The sequence below is a fragment of the Pocillopora damicornis genome, chromosome 4 (genome assembly GCF_964200805.1).
Source record: "Pocillopora damicornis chromosome 4, jaPocDami1.2, whole genome shotgun sequence".
In the NCBI taxonomy this organism is placed as follows: Eukaryota; Metazoa; Cnidaria; class Anthozoa; order Scleractinia; family Pocilloporidae; genus Pocillopora; species Pocillopora damicornis.
Genome location: NC_142673.1, coordinates 1,529,678 through 1,548,377, shown reverse-complemented (window position 1 = coordinate 1,548,377; position 18,700 = coordinate 1,529,678). Strand labels below are relative to the sequence as shown.

The following is an 18,700-nucleotide window of genomic DNA, read 5'->3' as shown; positions in this document are numbered from 1 at the left end:
TTGATACTCTAATATTAAAAAAATTAGCCGACTTAATCCATAATTTGTTTTCGTACATGCCACTATGCACCATTCATGCCGTTCAACAAGATTTGCCGCATAGCTGAAGCCATGATAAATCTCCGAACTGCCCTTTTTCTTCTCTCTACCCCATTGGGAGTTTTCGCCAGGATATTAATGTTCCTCGAGATCAATGACGTTTTTATTTTTCATCTACGTCAGTGTAAAGTACTAAAAGTAAGCGAAAGACTAACTTTGCAATCGGATAAATGAGAATCCAAAGTTGTGCAAGATACTTAAGTACCAATCGAAGGAAAGAGAATCGTAAGTTCGCGGGATACTAATGTATCTTACGAATGAAGGAGAATCCTACATTTTGCCAAGTTGTGCGAGATACTAACGTAACAATCGAATGAAAGAGAATCCTTAAAGTGCACAAAATACTAACATAACAATTCAGTGAAAGAGGAATCCTACTTGTGCGCTATATTCTAACGTAACAATCAAAAGAGAATCCTGAAAGAACGTGAGTCACTTACGTAATAATCACATGAAAGAGAATCCTAAAAGTGCGCGAGATGCTAAGATAACTATCCAATGAAGGGAAACCTTAAGGTGTGCGAGATCCTAACATAACAATCCAACGAAATTTAATTGTAAAATTGTTCAAAATACTTACACAATACTCAGCTTCGCTCCCAAAAAACTGTTTGCATCTCGGAACAGATAATGCTCAATTTCCGTACGCTGATGTCCAGTCACCAAAAAAAATCGTTTTTAAATGACAGACAGCTGTATAAATATGCAAATTAGGCTAAGAAGGATGTGAGATCCGCCTGGCATATTAACTGCAAGAGGAGATGATATTTACAAGATTTAGTCAGCTATGTTCACAATAAAACGCACGTGTGAGAACGTTTGACGTCGTAGTTTTTAGCTAAGCACGTTTAGAATTTCTAACTTCATGTTCCGTCACAAAATCCATTGAAAGTCTATCGTCTATCCTCTACCGTCTACCGTCTATCGTCTATCGTCTGTGTTTTAGTATATATGCGGGGTCAGATACAGTTTCCATAAACAGTTCTTGGTTGCATATCGATCTAGATGACTGCTCTTTCTTTAAAAGTTTCTAACCGAGTTACACAATTGCAACTGACTGGTCAACTTTTGAATATGATAGCTTTGTTGCACAGCAATATGTATATAATCAACAACCATTCATTTTTTTTAAAAAGCTTTTAATCAGAGTGTTTTTCCGAGATGGCGTCTCGACTTCCTAATGACTCTTCCTTCGTTTTTTTTCTTTTTCTGCTTAAGAGCGTATGTTGGGAAACAGAAATCCTTTTAAGTTCAAATGAATACTAACATATTCATTTCATAGAAATGTATCTTTCTAATAAAGGAAGATACGTTTGAAAGATGTACATGTCAAAGATTTTTTTCGCTTCCTCTGTTTCTCGTTATTTTTCCTTTGCTAAACTAGACGATCATCGTTGATTAGAACGTGTCTCTCCTTGAATACCGCCGCCAAATAAAGTCAATCAGTTAGAAAAAGTACAGATATTCTCTAGGTCTTTCGGCGACACGAAGCTGAAGTATTTCCCTTTGACAGCGTGAAATCTATAAAAGTATCAGTTTGTGATCTTGCTCTTTCTTCTATTGCAGCCTCTGAAAAACAAACGCAACTTCACACTAGAAAAGTTTAACCGGCAACAGCGGTAAAGGTGCATTCGGCACCTTTGTTTCTCTGTACCTTCGCAGTACAGCGATAGATCAAAGTGCTCTGTGAGCAAACTCGTGAATCGACACATGATTTTTTGGATTATGTTTAATGTTATCTGGTTTAGGGAATTTTGTGGTCGATTGTCATATCAAGAGTACGAGCAGTAGTTCAGTGTTCGCTAATGTAGCAAAGAAACAAAGTAACGTTTGGATAAGAAGGCATTACAATTGAAATGATCATGCTATTACATTTGACAAGGGTGGATGATGTCATGTGTTTTAAACATATATCATTTTTGTTTCTGGTTCAAAAGAAAGGGTTGGAAGTAAATGTGGGTGAAAAGTGAAATTTACTGTCTATCATTGTAAATATTAGAAAATCAAGGCAATACTGTTTTAATGAAAACATTAACGATTCCCTCTTTATCAAATGAGACAAGCGGGAACGAGTTTTGAGTGATGTAACTAGGCCAAGACTGCCACCGTCATTTTAAATCTCCGCCTAAGTAGATTTTAGTCACGTGCTAGGCAACGTATAATCAATAACAAGATAGAATTTCATTTCAGGCCTATTTATCAATTTTGTGGTGTATAACTTTCGCATTTTAGTACGTAATATGTATTTTGAATCTTCAAATTGTCTTGAAACTTAAAAGAAAATTGTTCTTTAAAAATTCACTGAAAATCGGTAGCTAAAATCGTTTGTTTAGGTGTTATTTGATTTTCGTGTTAACTTGTAATTTCGTCAGTCGCCGGCATCTTTTGTTGCTTCACACAGGAAAAACACACGATACGAAGCGTAATGATCGACTTTGTCCTCAATCTCACGCCATAACAGAAAAAACTTTTGAACATCTGTAAACTCCTAGCGCTTCGCAGTAAGTGATATTTTCAATGAATCTTCGGATTGTTTTCAAGTTCAAGGATTGAGAATTACAATTTTATGAAAAACGAAGGTTGTTCTGTTATTTCAGTGTGAATCCTTGCATGCCTGCCAGTCGCTGGCGCCGCTTGTTGAAACTAAAACGAAAAAAAAAACTCTTTTAAGATTATCATTGGCTTCTTTTTCACCCCACCACTATTCTTAGCAACAAAGGTCGCCATTTCGTTTGTTTATTACTCGCCAAAAACTATCAAATGCACTCAAATGCACCAATCGAGCGAGCGAGCGAGCGAGCGCCATTCCCCACATCGTATCTACAACTCGCTCTTGCGCATGCGCGCAATTCACGAGTTAAAATTAAAAAATGGAGCACTTAAAAACTATCGAGGGAAAAATAACTTGAAATTTCGCGAATACACTCAGAAGCCTCAAAATCACTCCACCGACAAAACAAAAACAAACATAATTTTCATACCAATTCTTGGAGGGAAAAGACATGTTATTTTTTGAAGTATCATCACTGAGGCTATTTGGAAAACGCTACCCCTATCCACCCTGGGGACTCTATGGAAAAGGAACTGTAGCCTTTCCGTTCAGACAAAATTTTCGGATTATTTTGGATGAGGGAAACATTGTAATAACTGAAAAGAATAAAAATAAATGATCCCGAATCCCCTTAGTCCGTAGATGGCATACTGCACTAAATGGATGGCAACGCGAAAGATGTCAACGCTTCTTATTAGTAGTGAAAATAATTTTTTCTCCTTTATAAAGAAACCACGGATTAACTACGAGTCAACTTCAGCTTGGCACAAACATTCGGTAGAAGAATACAGGTGTTCAAGGCCTTCATTAGTCATCAGTTTATCTAGGTGCGCCCTCTGTGGCGAATTTGGTTTCCTCCAAGGCGGAGATTCAAATGGAATAGTCAAGTACTATGATAAATACATAATCCTACAAAGTTATCATTATCATGAATACCATCTTAGTAATTCGTGTACTAAATGTCCACGACATTACCTTTATCCAGCTTTGCAAGGAACAGATGAAAGATATAACTGGATGAAACTACCTTGCACGAAACAACACTGAGGGAAACAAAGCCAAATGAGTACAGAAGTACAAAGCACCCATCAGAGCAAGTTAATTTACAAATTCCATGATCCCACTTGTAAAACGATTTTATCGCCCGCGGTTTAGGATTGCTTAATTCGTAGGAGATAAATGCTCAATTTCCGTACACTGATGTCCAGTCACCGGAAAAATATTTTTTAAAGGATCTATAGCTTTTAACATTTGGGATGCAAGTGCTGTTGGAATGAATTTGGTGGTATGTCGAATTCTGCTCACTAAAAATATTTATGCAAATTAGGATAAGGAGGACCTGAGACTCATCACTGGAAATGAAACTTATAATTCTAAAACTGAGGCCATCATAAGAAAATTTAAAAAAAAGATTGAAATTGAAGACAGTAGTTTTTAAAATAAGAGAAGGGAAATTTTGATTTTAAAATCGAAATCTGATTATTTTAATTGATTAGTTTACCACGCCGTACATTTGAAAAATCTAAATAAGAAACTATGTTCTACACGTCGAAGTAGTTTGTAATCATGATACTACATTGTTGCTGTGCACATTAAAGTGGAAACTAACTTAGTAGGAATCACCTAAAAAATAAAGCCTGTATAAAAAATTGAAACTCTTGACCCTCGTTTGACCCCTAACAGTGATGTACATCTAATTTCTCCTCACAATATCATCCCTGAATCAAACATTTAGGTCACGAGAAAAGAGGAAACGATCACTGACTAAAGAAGCACTTGATTGTTAAACAAATTCTCCTTCACAGCACCTTTGGAAATGTATAAAAAACCGTATGGAGAATATACATACTGATGTTAGGGTGTAAAGGATTAATGTGATCCGTTCTGATAAAGATATTGCTATGATTAAATATATCAGAGGAAAGTTAATTTACTTTCAACATTGATCGCATTTCAAAAGAAAAGTGGCTAAGATGAAAGATTTTGCAATATTTCCAAAGGGAGCGAGTATTCCAATGGCGTCAACTGGGTTCGTGTTGTTTGCTTATCATCTTGTAAATAACCAAGTTTGAATTCTTAACGCGCAGTTTGAATAAATGTCACGAAACCAGAAAAAAAAAGAATGATGCCACGCTAACAACCAGTGAAAACATAAGAAAATATTCTAAGTCGAGAATTAGCAAAACAAACAATTTCAAACGCAAGAAAATTAAAAGTGACTCTCATTCATTTTAGAATTTGATTTGTGGAGAGAGCGGAGAGCGGAAAGGGGAGGGGGAGGGGGAAGGGCGGGAGCGACCAAAGCCAATCGAAAACTGCTCTGTTGGGAAGCATCATCGTCAGACAGACGTGTTACACAGATGGAGTGAAATCCTTTTATTTGAGGTTCACCAGCACACGTTTACAAACATTCTCAGTCACTCGCTGTTGTTACGTCTCACTTAACATATTTCTTGGCTTTTCGGTATGGCTTACACTTCTTTCCCTTCAGACAGCTGATTATCTCCTTGGCCTTAGCTTGTCCAGTGAAGTATCCACCCTGAACGAACCCCATCCACTCAGAGCTGGTGCTCTCCCCAGCAAAGAAGAGATTGCCAAGCCGACCAGCCATGTTCTCATAGTGACCCCAACTTGTGCCGACTACTGGATCTGTCCAAGCTGCTCTCACATATGGATTCTGTGACCACTTGCTGACATGGATGTCTAACAAAGAAATTTTTAAAGGAGGAAGATGGGTCAGTTGAGTTACAAGCAGATACTGTAAGCATAAAATAGTCGTTACTCATTCAACGACAGAAATGTCCCTTTCATGATGTAACTGGCGTAGATTAGTTTTAACAACTAAAACGACTCCCCAAAAGTGGAGGGAAATTAGCAAGAATTCACGGTGTGGACGTCTTGGAAAACAGACTTCATTTTCCACTTGAAACAAACAAAAAAAAATGAAATAGAATCGACATGTTCCAAAAACATCCTGCCTGTTCTCCTATACCTTCTTTCATCAGAAAGAATCACCGATCAGAATCAAGTCATACAAAGATTACTAACCAAAATGATAAAATACATCCAGCTCACCTGTAGCGTTAGGAATGTTTTCGCCGTAAATTTTCCTCAGAGTGGCCATCACTTCTATCATCGTTTTGGAATTGTCTTGCGCCTCAATTCTGAGTGATTCATCACCAGTCACCGATGTAAACAAAACACCTGTGCCAGGGAAGAAACCAGGTCGATCTAGGTCATAGAAAGTTGGAAACTCGCCCTTTTTCTTGCCAGCGTGCATAATCCACTCGTGATCATCCCAGAAATCTCGCGGAAACTTAAGAAAAATCTTAGTAAAGTAAACTGGACGGAAACGATATATTACTTCCAACTTCCATTTGGGGAAAGGAGGGTCAAACTCAACTAAGCCACTGCCCAGCACTCCAGAACTGAAGGTTGACAGGGCGTAGTCTGCAATAAACTCATCTCCATCGGCTGTGGTGGCTGTAACGCTGTTATCAGAGTAGTAGATCTTGGTAACAGGCTTATTTAGCAAAATCTTCTCCCTAAACCGCATATAAAAGTCACTGAAGAGGGTCCAGTATCCTCTCTGGTCAGTGATAAAGAAATCTTCTCCCGGAAAACCCATGTTATTAAGGGATGTAACAGTTTCATCTCCACCGTACTCGAAATCAATGTCGAACCAGGAGAAGGTCCTCTTCACCGGGGAATCTGAACGCCATCCGCGCATCTTCAGGTAAACAGAGGCAGGCATGTCTCTGGGTGGGGGGTCCGACTCATCCCTTTTTTCCCCCTCTGCAAACAGTTCGTCACGAACTTTCTCCCACAGATGGAACGTTTTCAAATTAGTGATGTCGTTCTCAAAGTCATCTCTGTGCAAGAAAATGATTTGATCATTGACATTAATTTATTGCAATAATAAGTATTTTGGCCGAGATAACTGGGAAAGGGCTGTAACGGAAAAATTTGTGAATGATATAAAAAATGGTGATGATGATAATAATATTGTCGATAATATAATAGCCAGCTGGATACACGTGGCTGATCGAGCTTGAGATCGAGCGGTTGAGCGTACACTCTGACGCAAGCCATGACAAGCGCAATCGAGCCTTACGAATAGTTCTCGCCAATCCAAGTTTTTCCTGGCCTCTAGGACGATTACGTCATAACAAGTAAGCGCCCTATGCAGAATATGCGAAAAGGAACCAGAAAGCCATGCTCGCGTGTTGCCGGGCCGTTCATCGCTGACGCACTCCAAATATGTGAACAATAAAAACGCTGCACCAAAAGTGCTGTTCTTTGAAGTACTGAGGGACGTCAAGTTTGCCGACTATGTTCATCCGTGGTACCCACGGATGGAACTCAAACCGATGTATGAGTCAAACGACGTGCAAATAGATTACATGGCGAAGAAGGTGCTGAGTATGGAAGTGAGCTGTCTTTGGTTGGACGACTGGGCGAGAAAGGCCACTAAGAAGATACACGAGCCATTGTGATGGAAACCTAACAGACAGTACCAGACACTAGTGTCTGGAATCGGAAATAATGTGAATAGTGATGATAATGATTATAAATATGAGTCAACTTACCGCATACAGAAATCGCTATAATTGGACAGATGTCCCGTCAAGTTGTACTTTTTGTTCAATCGATTAAGGGGATTGTCCTTCTCTTCCACGTAGTGAATCCAGTTGGCTCCTTCCTCTATCTTCATACCAGCAAAGGGCACTGACTTCATTCGCCCTCCAATGTAATCCTGAGCCTCTAACACGAGGAAGTTCCTGATGCCTCTATCGTACAACGTTTTAGCAGCTGTAATGCCAGCAGAACCGGCTCCGAGGATTAAAACTTTATATTTCTGACGTTTCCGTTTTAGGGCGGGGAGGCCAAAGAGAGGCTGTAGAATAACCAGGATCAAAGCACATGAAAGGAATAGTTTCCAGTTGTTTTTCATGACGTCACCACTCTGACCTGATGCCAAAACAAAACCAAACTTGGATATTACTTCTAATTTCCAAGGGTCATAAGACTTTCAGAGAGACATCATAACGCTGACCTATCAAGCGTTAGCCCTTTGTCATTTGCTCTGACGAAAGGCCAGCGCTCGAAACGTCGGCTTTGTAAGTGTCTTTACGGTGTACAATTCACATCATCAGCTCATTGGATAAATCCAAATTATTTTGTATTGGCCCTACCAACAAAACACCAAAAACTCATATTAGCCCCTTTATCAATAGGACTTTCCACTTCGCGTCGCATTTGACGGCGCAATAGAATCCACTGCACTGTATTCTAATTAACATTCGTTTCTTCGTGATTCGCTCAACTTTTGAATATGATTGCTTTGTTTTACAGCAATATGTATTTACTTATCAATGGCTAAACAAGCATGAAGTAGGGCAAATAAGTCCGCTCGTTGACGTGTTTTCTCAATAAAATACTGTATGACTAAGTTTAGATAGCTCGTGATAGAGTGAACCTTTCTTGCGTTCATGATATTTTACCTCGCTGCAATAAACATCGAAAAAATTAAACTGATCGTCCAAGATCATAGGTCGAAGTACTTTTCCTCTTTGGCGAGGACTGTCACCTTGATGTTTTCTTCAAAAACAGTCAATGATCTTACAGAAAGCATTATTCACTCTCATCGACGACTAATTCATGTATGAAGATTTGCCTCTGTTCATTAAGTAAACGGCGAGGAAAGTAACTGTAAGTAAATTCAAAATGTTTATTTTTAAGTTGTGAGAGTTTGCTCGTTTGTTTTCTACAATGGCGTGTGTAAATCTGGTCTTTCCTCCACAAAACCTAAATTCGGATGATACACTGCAACGAGACATAAGGAGATTTAATGCGGCCTTTTTTCATTGAATTCCTTCAGTTTCTTTCGTGCAAATTACGGTGCAAATGTCCAAACTGAACGGACTTGGAAAGACTCACCGAGAGCGTATATTCGTTGTAGAGCTGAAATTAAAACTTTGCTCGCTCTTTCACTACGAACAAATTGTTTGAGAAAATTCAGATATTAAATGAATGAAAGTTCCATCAATTAGTTCAACTGTAACCAAATACCTCACGTTTTAACTTTCTGGGTACTTTTTGTGAAAGATTAAGTACCATTCTCGCTAAGAGCGGTCCTCTCAACTTCCCGTCGGAAAAAAGTTTTCTTTTATTTTTTGCCCTTGAAAAGGGTTTAGGACACATGTTTCAAAAATAGTTTAGATGTTCTCCAATTCTCTTTTTTTGCGTCGCCACAAGCCAAAAATGATTTTTGGCCAGACCACCCCTGTGGACAGCGATCGAAAGTGTAAATTTCAAAGATTTTGTCCCGCGCGCAGCGACTGCAACAATGTAGCTAACGGAATTCTACCTTGCTACAAGTTACAAAGTGTATTCAGTTAGTTCACAGACAAAATATGGAAACTTCAGCTGAAATATTTTTCATACCAGCGTGATCAGAGGAGACCCTTCTCTTCCAACTTAATTTGCATATCAAAAACTCACTACTTTGTGCGAAAGAATTCTCAAAATGCAGGCGTTAATCGTGCTGAAAAAGCACATCAGTGCATAGTTTATACACCAATGAGGTCACAAATTGCCTCAAACCCGCGGGTATATCTCTAGCTTCCATCCACCAACTTCTTAAAAACAACGCAAATCTATGTGTTTGCTCAATTGCGCTCGTGTCAAAGATTATTTGCATGATTCTTAGAGTTGACCAAGATCTCCTTTTGACCGTTCAACTTCGTTCGTTTATCTTCTACGTTGAGGATTTTAGGTTTTCACAGCAACTGAATGAAGATTAGATGCCGAGTTGTCCTAAATCGTTGCGTAAACGTGATCGGTCGTAACGCTTGCGCGCTTGCGTGACTTACAAAGTAGACAAAGGTGATCGGGAGGCGCCTTCTCGATAGCTTACGTTGAAATATCAGGTCATGAACTACGCACAGAGTGGAGAAGATCAAAATTAAAGAATAAAACTTGGCACTCTGGTCATAACAGACAGGTCGCGTTGCTTAAAAGGATACAAAAACAAGTTAAAATAGGTTGCAGTGTTTATATTTACAAAACAACAGGCATACACTCCGAAACAATTCTTGGAGTTTCTCCCGAGATTTAGTATGAACTAACCTACTACTATATTTAGTATGAACTAACCGATGAACTAACCCTCCTTTCTGCAAATTTGTTTTCGTCATTAATGATGTTACGCTCTTACTGGGACCACAACGGTTTGAGCGACAAACTCGACATTTCCCTGCGACCATTAAAATCAACTGGACAAACCCAGCTTGATGTATTGCCTGACGTGATCGTGCAAACTTTTCTCTTTGTCATACGACCTGTTTCGCAGGTTCTACAAGTTGGAACCAAAATTTAAGTCCGTTCAGTTTGGACATTTGCACCGTAATTTGCACTAAAGAAACTGAAGGAATTCAATGAAACTTTTTTCCGACGGGAAGTTGAGAGGACCGCTCTTGGCGAGAGTGGCACTTAAAATTAATTGCAGACGGTTTTTAGGCCGCTTGTCAACCAAAGTAATGACACCATTGCTTAAACAAATTCATTCTGAAACCAATATTCTTCTGTCAACCAAAGTGATTTGAGAGAGAGAAAAGAGAGGATTAATAAGTTATTTATCGGCTTGAGGTAGTGACCGACGTCTTTGCTTAAAAATACTGCCCGGCCGGTAAAACTAGATGTATTTATGAAAGATGGCAACGAAAGTACTAGTAGGGATGTACTCGGCGACTCACATAAGCGTTATCGTTGCCCGTGGGCAGAGATAGGAAAATACTGACCGCGTAAAGAACCAATCAGATTGCAGGATTTGTTACCGGGCCCTCTGAGAAAAAAATAATCTCTCCACTTTAGTCGCTTGGTAACAAAAGTTTTATATTTGGAAAACTCTTCAGAATGATAATTAAAAGTAATCTCCCGATTTCCAAAAATGCTTATTTTATCGTCATTTTCACAAATTTTCACCTCTAAAATTGACAATTTGAAGTTATTTAAGTATTTAACTTGATTCTCTCATATTAAAAAAATAGCCGACGTAATCCATAATTTGTCTTCGTACGCGCCACTATGCATCATTCATGCCGTTCAACAAGATTCGCCGCATAGTTGAAGCCATGGTAAATCTCCTAACTGCCCTTTTTCTTCTCTCTACCCCATTGGGAGTTTTCGCCAGGATATTAATGTTCCTCGAGATCAATAACGTTTTTATTCTTCATCTACGTCAGTGTAAAGTACTAAAAGTAGGCGAAAGACTAACTTTGCAATCGAATAAACGAGAATCCCAAAATTGTGCAAGATACTGAAGTACCAATCGAATGAAAGAGAATCCTAAGTGCGCGGGATACTAATGTAACTTACGAATGAAGGAGAATCCTACATTTTGCTAAGTTGTGCGAGACACTAACGTAACAATCGAATGAAAGAGAATCCTTAAAGTGCACAAAATACAAACGTAACAATTCAGTGAAAGAGGAATCCTACATGTGCGCGATATTCTAACGTAACAATCAAAAGAGAATCCTGAAAGAACGTGAGTTACTTACGTAACAGTCACATGAAAGAGAATCCTAAAAGTGCGCGAGATGCTGAGATAACTATCCAATGAAGGGAAACCTTAAGGTGTGCGAGATCCTAACATAACAATCCAACGAAGTTGAATTGTAAAATTGTTCAAAATATTTACATAACACTCATCATAATCCATCAATTATTTTTGCTTGCGCGTGATTGGCCTAAAACGCAACATTCCATGCGGCAAACGGTACAAGGTAAGCTATTCGTAGTCACAGTGGCCTCCATTTTTCGTTGAAAAATATGTTCGTATTTTTGTCCTTGGAAATAATCTGTTCCTCGTAGCTCACAGCTCTCCTCGAGCTTCGCTCCCGAAAAACTGTTTGCATCTCGGAAACCATTTTTGCATTCGGCGCCTTTGTTTCTCTGTACCTTCGCAGTACAGCGATAGATCAAAGTGCTCTGTGAGCAAACTCGTGAATCGACAAATGATTTTTTGGATTATGTTTAATGTTATCTGGTATAGGGAATTTTGTGGTCGATTGTCATATCTAGAGTACGAGCAGTAGTGCAGTGTTCGCTAATGTAGCAAAGAAACAAAGTAACGTTGGGATAAGAAGGCATTATAATTAAAATGATCATGCTATTACATTTGACAAGGATGGATGATGATGTTAGTCGCCAATTTGGCGACTAACTTTCAGGATTTGGTCGCCAAAGTGAAAAATTTAGGCGCATTGGCGCCTGTATTAGGCGCAATTTCACGCCCTGTTAACGATTCCCTCTTTATCCAATGAGACAAGCGGGAACGAGTTTTGAGTGATATAACTAAGCCAAGACTGCCACCATCATTTTGGATCTCCGCCTAAGTAGATTTTAGTCACGTGTTAGGCAACGTATAATCAATAACAAGATAGAATTTCATTTCAGGCCTATTTATCAATTTTGTGGTGTATAACTTTCGCATTTTAGTACGTAATATGTATTTTGAATCTTCAAATTGTCTTGAAACTTAAAAGAAAATTGTTCTTTAAAAATTCACTGAAAATTGGTCGCTAAAATTGTTTGTTTAGGTGTTATTTGATTTTCGTGTTAACTTGTAATTTCGTCAGTCGCCGGCATCTTTTGTTGCTTCACACAGGAAAAACACACGATACGAAGCGTAATGATCGATATTGTCTTCAATCTCACGCCATAACAGAAAAAGCTTTTGAACATCTCTAAACTCCGAGCGCTTCGCAGTAAGTGATTGTTTTCAAGTTTAAGGTTGTAAATTACAATTTTATGAAAAACGAAGGTTGTTCTGTTATTTCAGTGTGAATCCTTGCATGCCTGCCAGTCGCTGGCGCCGCTTGTCGAAACTAAAACGAAAAAAAAAAACTCTTATATTATTATCATTGGCTTCTTTTTCACCCCACCACTATTCTTAGCAACAAAGGTCGCCATTCCGTTTGTTTATTGCTCGCCAAAAACTATCAAATGCACCCAAAAGCCTAAGATCGAAAAAAAAGTTTACAGGAATCGACCAATCGAGCGAGCGAGCGAGCGAGTGCCATTCCCCATATCGTATCTACAACTCGCTCTTGCGCATGCGCGCAATTCACGAGTTAAAAAATGGAGCACTTAAAAACTATCGAGGGAAAAAGAACTTGAAATTTCGCGACTATACTCAGAAACCTCAAAATCACTCCACCGACAAAACAAAAACAAACATAATTTTCATACCAATTCTTGGAGGGAAAAGACATGTTATTTTTTGAAGTATGATCACTGAGGCTATTTGGAAAACGCGACCCCAATCCACCCTGGGGACTCCATGGAAAAGGAACTGTAGCCTTTCCGTTCAGACAAATTTTTCGGATTATTTTGGATGAGGGAAACATTGTAATAACTGAAAAGAATAAAAATAAATGATCCCGAATCCCCTTAGTCCGTAGATGGCATACTCCACTAAATGGATGGCAACGCGAAAGATGTCAACGCTTCTTAGGAGTGAAAATAATTTTTTCTCCTTTATAAAGAAACCACGGATTAACTACGAGTCAACTTCAGCTTGGCACAAAAATTCGGTAGAAGAATACAGGTGTTCAAGGCCTTCATTAGTCATCAGTTTATCTAGGTGCGCCCTCTGTGGAGAATTTGGTTTCCTCCAAGGCGGAGATTCAAATGGAATAGTCAAGTACTATGATAAATACATAATCCTACAAAGTTATCATTATCATGAATACTGTCTTAATAATTCGTGTACTAAATGTCCACGACATTATCTTTATCCAGCTTTGCAAGGAACAGATGAAAGATATAACTGGATGAAACTACCTTGCACGAAACAACACTGAGGGAAACAAAGCCAAATGAGTACAGAAGTACAAAGCACCCATCAGAGCAAGTTAATTTACAAATTCCATGAACCCACTTGTAAAACGACTTAACCGCCCGCGGTTTCGGATTGCTTAATTCGTAGGAGATAAATGCTCAATTTCCGTACACTGATGTCCAGTCACCGGAAAAATAGTTTTTAAAGGATCTATAGCTTTTAACATTTGGGATGCAAGTGCTGTTGGAATGAATTTGGTGGTATGTCGACTTCTGCTCACTAAAAATATTTATGCAAATTAGGATAAGGAGGACCTGAGATCGCTTGGCATTTATTAACTGCAATTTATTATAGAATATGACATTTACGCAATTTAGTTAGCTATGTTCACAGTGAAACGCACGTGTGAGAACATTTGACGAAGTGGCTTTTACCTGAGAATTTTAAGAAAAAAAAATAAGATTGTGTGACAATTGTTATTGTGAGTCATTCGGTTGAGACCAAGAAACTACGAGTGTTTCTTCTTCGATATAACCAATCCTAAACCGCGGGTCGTTAAGTCGCTTCACACGTGGGAGTTGATGGGTGCTTTGACTAGAAACAGTTTTTCAGAAATGAAATTAAAGCGAAAGGCACAGGTTAGCTTCAACTACAAACTTAATGAAGAAATGAATATACATGGATGTTGAATCAACCCACAATGATAAAAAAATGATCGAAGCGTGCAAGTATGTTGATATACGTGCAGAGGAAAACAGCACATAATTCGAAAATCGCTAAAGACGTGTTCCTCGATCGAGAAAAACGGCGTATAAGTTAGCTCGAATTTCCGTGTTTGTTGACCAAATGACAAATTTAATTCTTTTCATCAGATTGATGGGACAAAGACTTCAAGTGGACAACCCAATCCTTGGCAAATGAAGCGTAGTTTCGGCATCGAACTGATGAAGACTCAGTTTCTTTTAGGGCCAAGGACAAGTATTGAGCTTTTTGGAAAGACAAGGTTTCTTTCGTAATTCAAGCGGTAACCTTGCATTTGAGTTTTATTCATAATATTTCATCCACAGATGTTTGGATTCTCAAGACATGTACATAATTTTCGAATTCGAATTTCGCTTAGACCTCTAATTTCACAAGCGAAAACTATGCCCCATGAGTCAGGAGAGGAATCTAGAGTTATCATCATCACTAATGACATCTTAACAATTTTCCATAACATTACCTTTGTCGAGCTTTGCCGGGAAAGGATAAAATATACAAGTAGATGCTGAATGAATCTTGTACGCACGCCAACACTGAGAGAAGAAAACCAAATATATTCACAAGGAACCGCCCATCAGAACAAACTAACTGTCACGGACCGTGCACGGTCAATTCGAAGTTAATGCTCAACTACCGTAACCTGATGTCCAGTCGCCGAAAAGGATCCCTTTTAGTAAGTGATGCTAGCTCTCCCCCTCTCGTACCCTCTGGTACGGTGGAAAATGACAGGTTCGTTTATTTGAAGGGGAGATATTGATCTAGATGACTACTCTTCTCTAACCGAATTACTCTAGTAACTGTACCGTGGATGATTTTGTTTGACATGTTGCATAGGTAAACACATTTCGATTGTCGACTGCAGAAATGCCGCATAATTTTAGGTACCTTCATCTTCTTTCAAACATTGATGGGATAGGAAAGTAACTCAGAGAAACAGCACGGTTTCTCAAAGAGTCCTGGCTGAAAGTTATAACTCAGGATAACAATACCGCCAAACCATAACTGCCTGCGGTTATCGTGAGTCACTCGGTTGAGACCAAGAAGCTGTAAGAACTTCAATTAGAATGCAAGAATGTATCTGCTGTCAGTTGTTGAAACTGTTACGGTATTTTTCAAACCGCCAGAAAGATACAACTCGTACAACTCAACTACTTTATTGACCAACGTAATAACTACGAAGCGATATCGACAACCAATACAATAACTATCTTTTTCGCTTATCTACGGAGCGATATAAATGTTAATACAATCAGTATCCCTATAACTTAGAGCCCTTTACAAATAATATCACTTAAATCTCAGTGCACTACCGCACAACTCACAGTTCTCTTGAAAATCTTTAACAAACTGTCGACGTCCGTAATTCTTTCTCTCACGTAGCCTTCCACACGGCTTTCAATTCCAGTAAACAACTCTGTCCGGCTCTCGCTCCTCTGGGCTCTTCGCAACAGCAGTTATAGCTCACTAAAAGGCTTCCCTCTTTAAGCTAGCGTGACTCCTTATATATCTTTCAGAAAAGTTCTAGAATGTTCTAGAGATCTGTAATATTGTTATTTTTAGAAACATTACACTATGATTACATCATAACAAAATATGCTGAGTCACGGTTCTAGAAGGTTCTCCTTAAAGTTCTCGCTTAGTCATCATGACTAAATGTTCTAGAAACTTCTTCGTTCTATTTTTAATAATTATGTAACGCAACGCACTCTAAAAAACATGGGCGCTCTCCATAACAAAACGAAAGGCTTGAACAGTGTATGGTGAAAAGTCAGAAATGGGATCAAAGCGAAAAGCACGGACTAGGCACAACCACAAATTTAATGTGAAGACCCTGAGAGAGACAGCGAAGTTTGTTTTGATGTTTGTTAACCGGATGATAAATTACTTTTTAGCGATGGAACAGAGACTTTACCTATCATTACTTCTTATTTATTAGCCCCACACGATTGCAACTGTTTTTACATATGATTTCTTTTTCATAACCGCAATGTTCAAATATCCCTGATAAATCAAGTGTTTCGCACAAAGCATTCCAAGTCCCAAGTAAGCTTGTTACAAATAATTACACCTAAGTCTTCCTACTTGGGTACACGCAGTAACTTTTTGGAGCTTAAAAGATAGTCTTGAAGTAACGGCGCCTTCTTACAATATCAACTCGTATAATCATGGAAAAGGAATAAACAAAATATTATTAATTTATCATTTCAAAATTTGGTCTTTCATATTAAAAGAAACGTAAGTTTCAAGGGGTGTAGGCAAGGGAAGCCGTCTAACTCCCTCAAAAATATTTTTATAATTCAATTTGAGTTGGTTACGTATCACACAGCGACAAAGATGGCTTAGCTGTCTGACATTTCGAGAACATTCCATGAGCCAGGCCTGAGTATCACGTGATATGGCACAAAAGAGAGTTGACCCCCGACCCAAGGCTCCAAGGCTAACCACAGCTTGTGCGTCACATAACATGCGGCAAATGTCCAAGCGTTGATTCTCAGCGGCTGTGACAAGGGCTGTTTTTCCAAAGACCGTCTCAATACTAGGGTCTCCATGATAAGCAAGAATCAGACAAACGCACTCCACATCTTTGGCCAGATGCAAGGCGGTTCGTCCATTTCTGTCTTGCAAATCAACATCAGCGCCAAACCGACATAAAATCTCCGTAGCTGACACTCGTTCAGACTTACTGCGCCCGTATTGAGCATACATCAGCGGTGTCGCTCCCCAACAGCTCGCCAGATTTAAAGGCGCTCCGTGACAACAGAGTGCTTCCAATACGTCAAAACGGCCGTATAGTGTTGCCATTGCCACAGGTGTCTTTCCCATGCAGTCTTGCGTAGACATGTCGGCCCCATTCTCCAAAAGAATCTTAACACACGCGGCAGATTGGGCAAAATGCAGAGGCGTCATACAGGGGACTGAGCACGTGCTAGAAATAAACGAACCGGAAGTGATTTCATCTGATTTCGTACTCCATACGGCTTCTCTGTTGTTGACGTTTGCCCCGTGACAGCAAAGCCAATTTACGACAGCGATGTTATCATATTCCACGGCTATTCTGAGTGGCGTGACAGGAAGCCCGTGAAGTGAGGTCCTGAGGCTCGCCAGAAAGTTGACGTCTATCAGTCCTAACGTTTACATGTAAGATCTTATTAGGTCATCTCCTATTTCATATCGCAATGAATCATCTTTATATCATTACGACTGCACTGCTCTAAAGGCTCAATGATACGTCGCGTCCCGCTCTGGCGAACTCATCACTGGAAATGAAACTTATAATTCTAAAACTGAGGCCATCAGAAGAAAATTTAAAAAAAAGATTGAAATTGAAGACAGTAGTTTTTAAAATAAGAGAAGGGAAATTTTGATTTTTATTTTAAAATCGAAATCTGATTATTTTAATTGATTAGTTTACCACGCCGCACATTTGAAAAATCTAAATAAGAAACTATAACTAGTAATTAATCACAAAGTTCTCTTTTTTTCCCATCCGGTGCTCGTTCTTGGGAAGGGGTGATTTACAAGTTTACTCACCATATTTTGTCAAAACTGTCAAGCAGCGCACAGATCCTGCGAACGACGCAAACACAAACATTTCTTCAAAGTTTTTCATTGTTAATTCCAAAGGATTCGAGCCTCTCTTTGTCGCTTGTTCGCTTAAAATCTTATCCAGCTGCTGGTCTTCATTTTTCAGAATTAATTCCAAAATGTAATCCATAAATTGGCCGCCTCGCATGTAGTTCGATTCATCAAGGTTCATACGCAGTGAATTGAGATGACGCTCCAATTAAAGTCGAAAACATAAGAAACGAGCGTTCGATTTCTACTTATTCAGAAATTTGCATTACCATAGGACAAAGAACATCTGAAGATGCGTGATAAATTATTCAGTGTATCACAACTCTCCTCGGCGTATTATCAAATGAAAGGGAAAGGTTTCTAAGGAAAATGTAATTCTGCGTCGATGGGGGGCAATAACAGAATAATTGGTATTATATCTTAGTTGTTAATGTAAATTGGCCACCGTTGGCTCTAACGAAGGGCTTACGCTCGAAACTTCAGCTTTAGAAACTCTTAACGGTGGCAATTTACTTTATCCACTCAGTTGATAAACTTAATTATCCAACAATTCTTGCGTCGAGTTTAACCAGTTTATCCGTCGACTTTTATATTCATAGGTTATTTTGCGGTTGGTGAGCGCGTACAAGCGAACCAACTGCAAGTAACTTATTTATTATATACATACCGAGATTCATAAGTGAACAGAACTCAAAGATAAACTTATCTTTATTTTCTTTCAAAGGAAAACAACGCGCGGTGAAGCCGCCTCACTGTTCGAGAGTTGCACTGAAATGGCTTCCTTGTAAAATACTTTACATTTAAATTATTTAGCAAAAGTCCCGTTAAAAGGTAGAACTAATTATATTAAAAAAAAGAAATCC

The 18,700-nt window shown here is 38.9% G+C and overlaps 2 protein-coding genes across 2 annotated transcripts; both read right to left on the bottom strand.

The window, feature by feature from the left end:
• Nucleotides 1–5,011: 5,011 nt before the first annotated feature.
• On the bottom strand, nt 5,012–15,275 carry LOC113672749 (uncharacterized). Its single transcript, XM_089203183.1, has 5 exons — nt 15,147–15,275; nt 14,722–14,794; nt 7,240–7,621; nt 5,726–6,522; nt 5,012–5,353 (listed from the first exon to the last, which is right to left on the bottom strand). Exons 1-5 carry the CDS (start codon nt 15,150–15,152, stop codon nt 5,088–5,090), a joined length of 1,524 nt encoding a protein of 507 aa, XP_089059309.1. The 5' UTR covers nt 15,153–15,275; the 3' UTR covers nt 5,012–5,087.
• A 902-nt stretch (nt 15,276–16,177) lies between these two features.
• On the bottom strand, nt 16,178–18,321 carry LOC149046399 (ankyrin repeat domain-containing protein 61-like). The gene is made up of 2 exons (XM_089203184.1): nt 17,793–18,321; nt 16,178–17,386 (listed from the first exon to the last, which is right to left on the bottom strand). The coding sequence occupies exons 1-2, from the start codon at nt 18,016–18,018 to the stop codon at nt 16,461–16,463; spliced, it is 1,152 nt and encodes a 383-aa protein (XP_089059310.1). The 5' UTR covers nt 18,019–18,321; the 3' UTR covers nt 16,178–16,460.
• Between the last annotated feature and the right edge of the window lie 379 nt (nt 18,322–18,700).

Bases quoted from the DNA above. Each gene is read 5' to 3' on its own strand.
- LOC113672749 (XM_089203183.1), bottom strand. The intron at 6,523-7,239 runs GTAAGTTGACTC...TTTCTTGCACAG, and splicing joins TATAGCGATTTCTGTATGCG to AGATGACTTTGAGAACGACA. The intron at 5,354-5,725 runs GTGAGCTGGATG...TTTCTTTGTTAG, and splicing joins AAACATTCCTAACGCTACAG to ACATCCATGTCAGCAAGTGG.
- LOC149046399 (XM_089203184.1), bottom strand. From the start codon at position 18,018: ATGAACCTTGATGAATCGAACTACATGCGAGGCGGCCAATTTATGGAT. The intron at 17,387-17,792 runs GTGAGTAAACTT...TGTAAACGTTAG, and splicing joins GACAGTTTTGACAAAATATG to GACTGATAGACGTCAACTTT.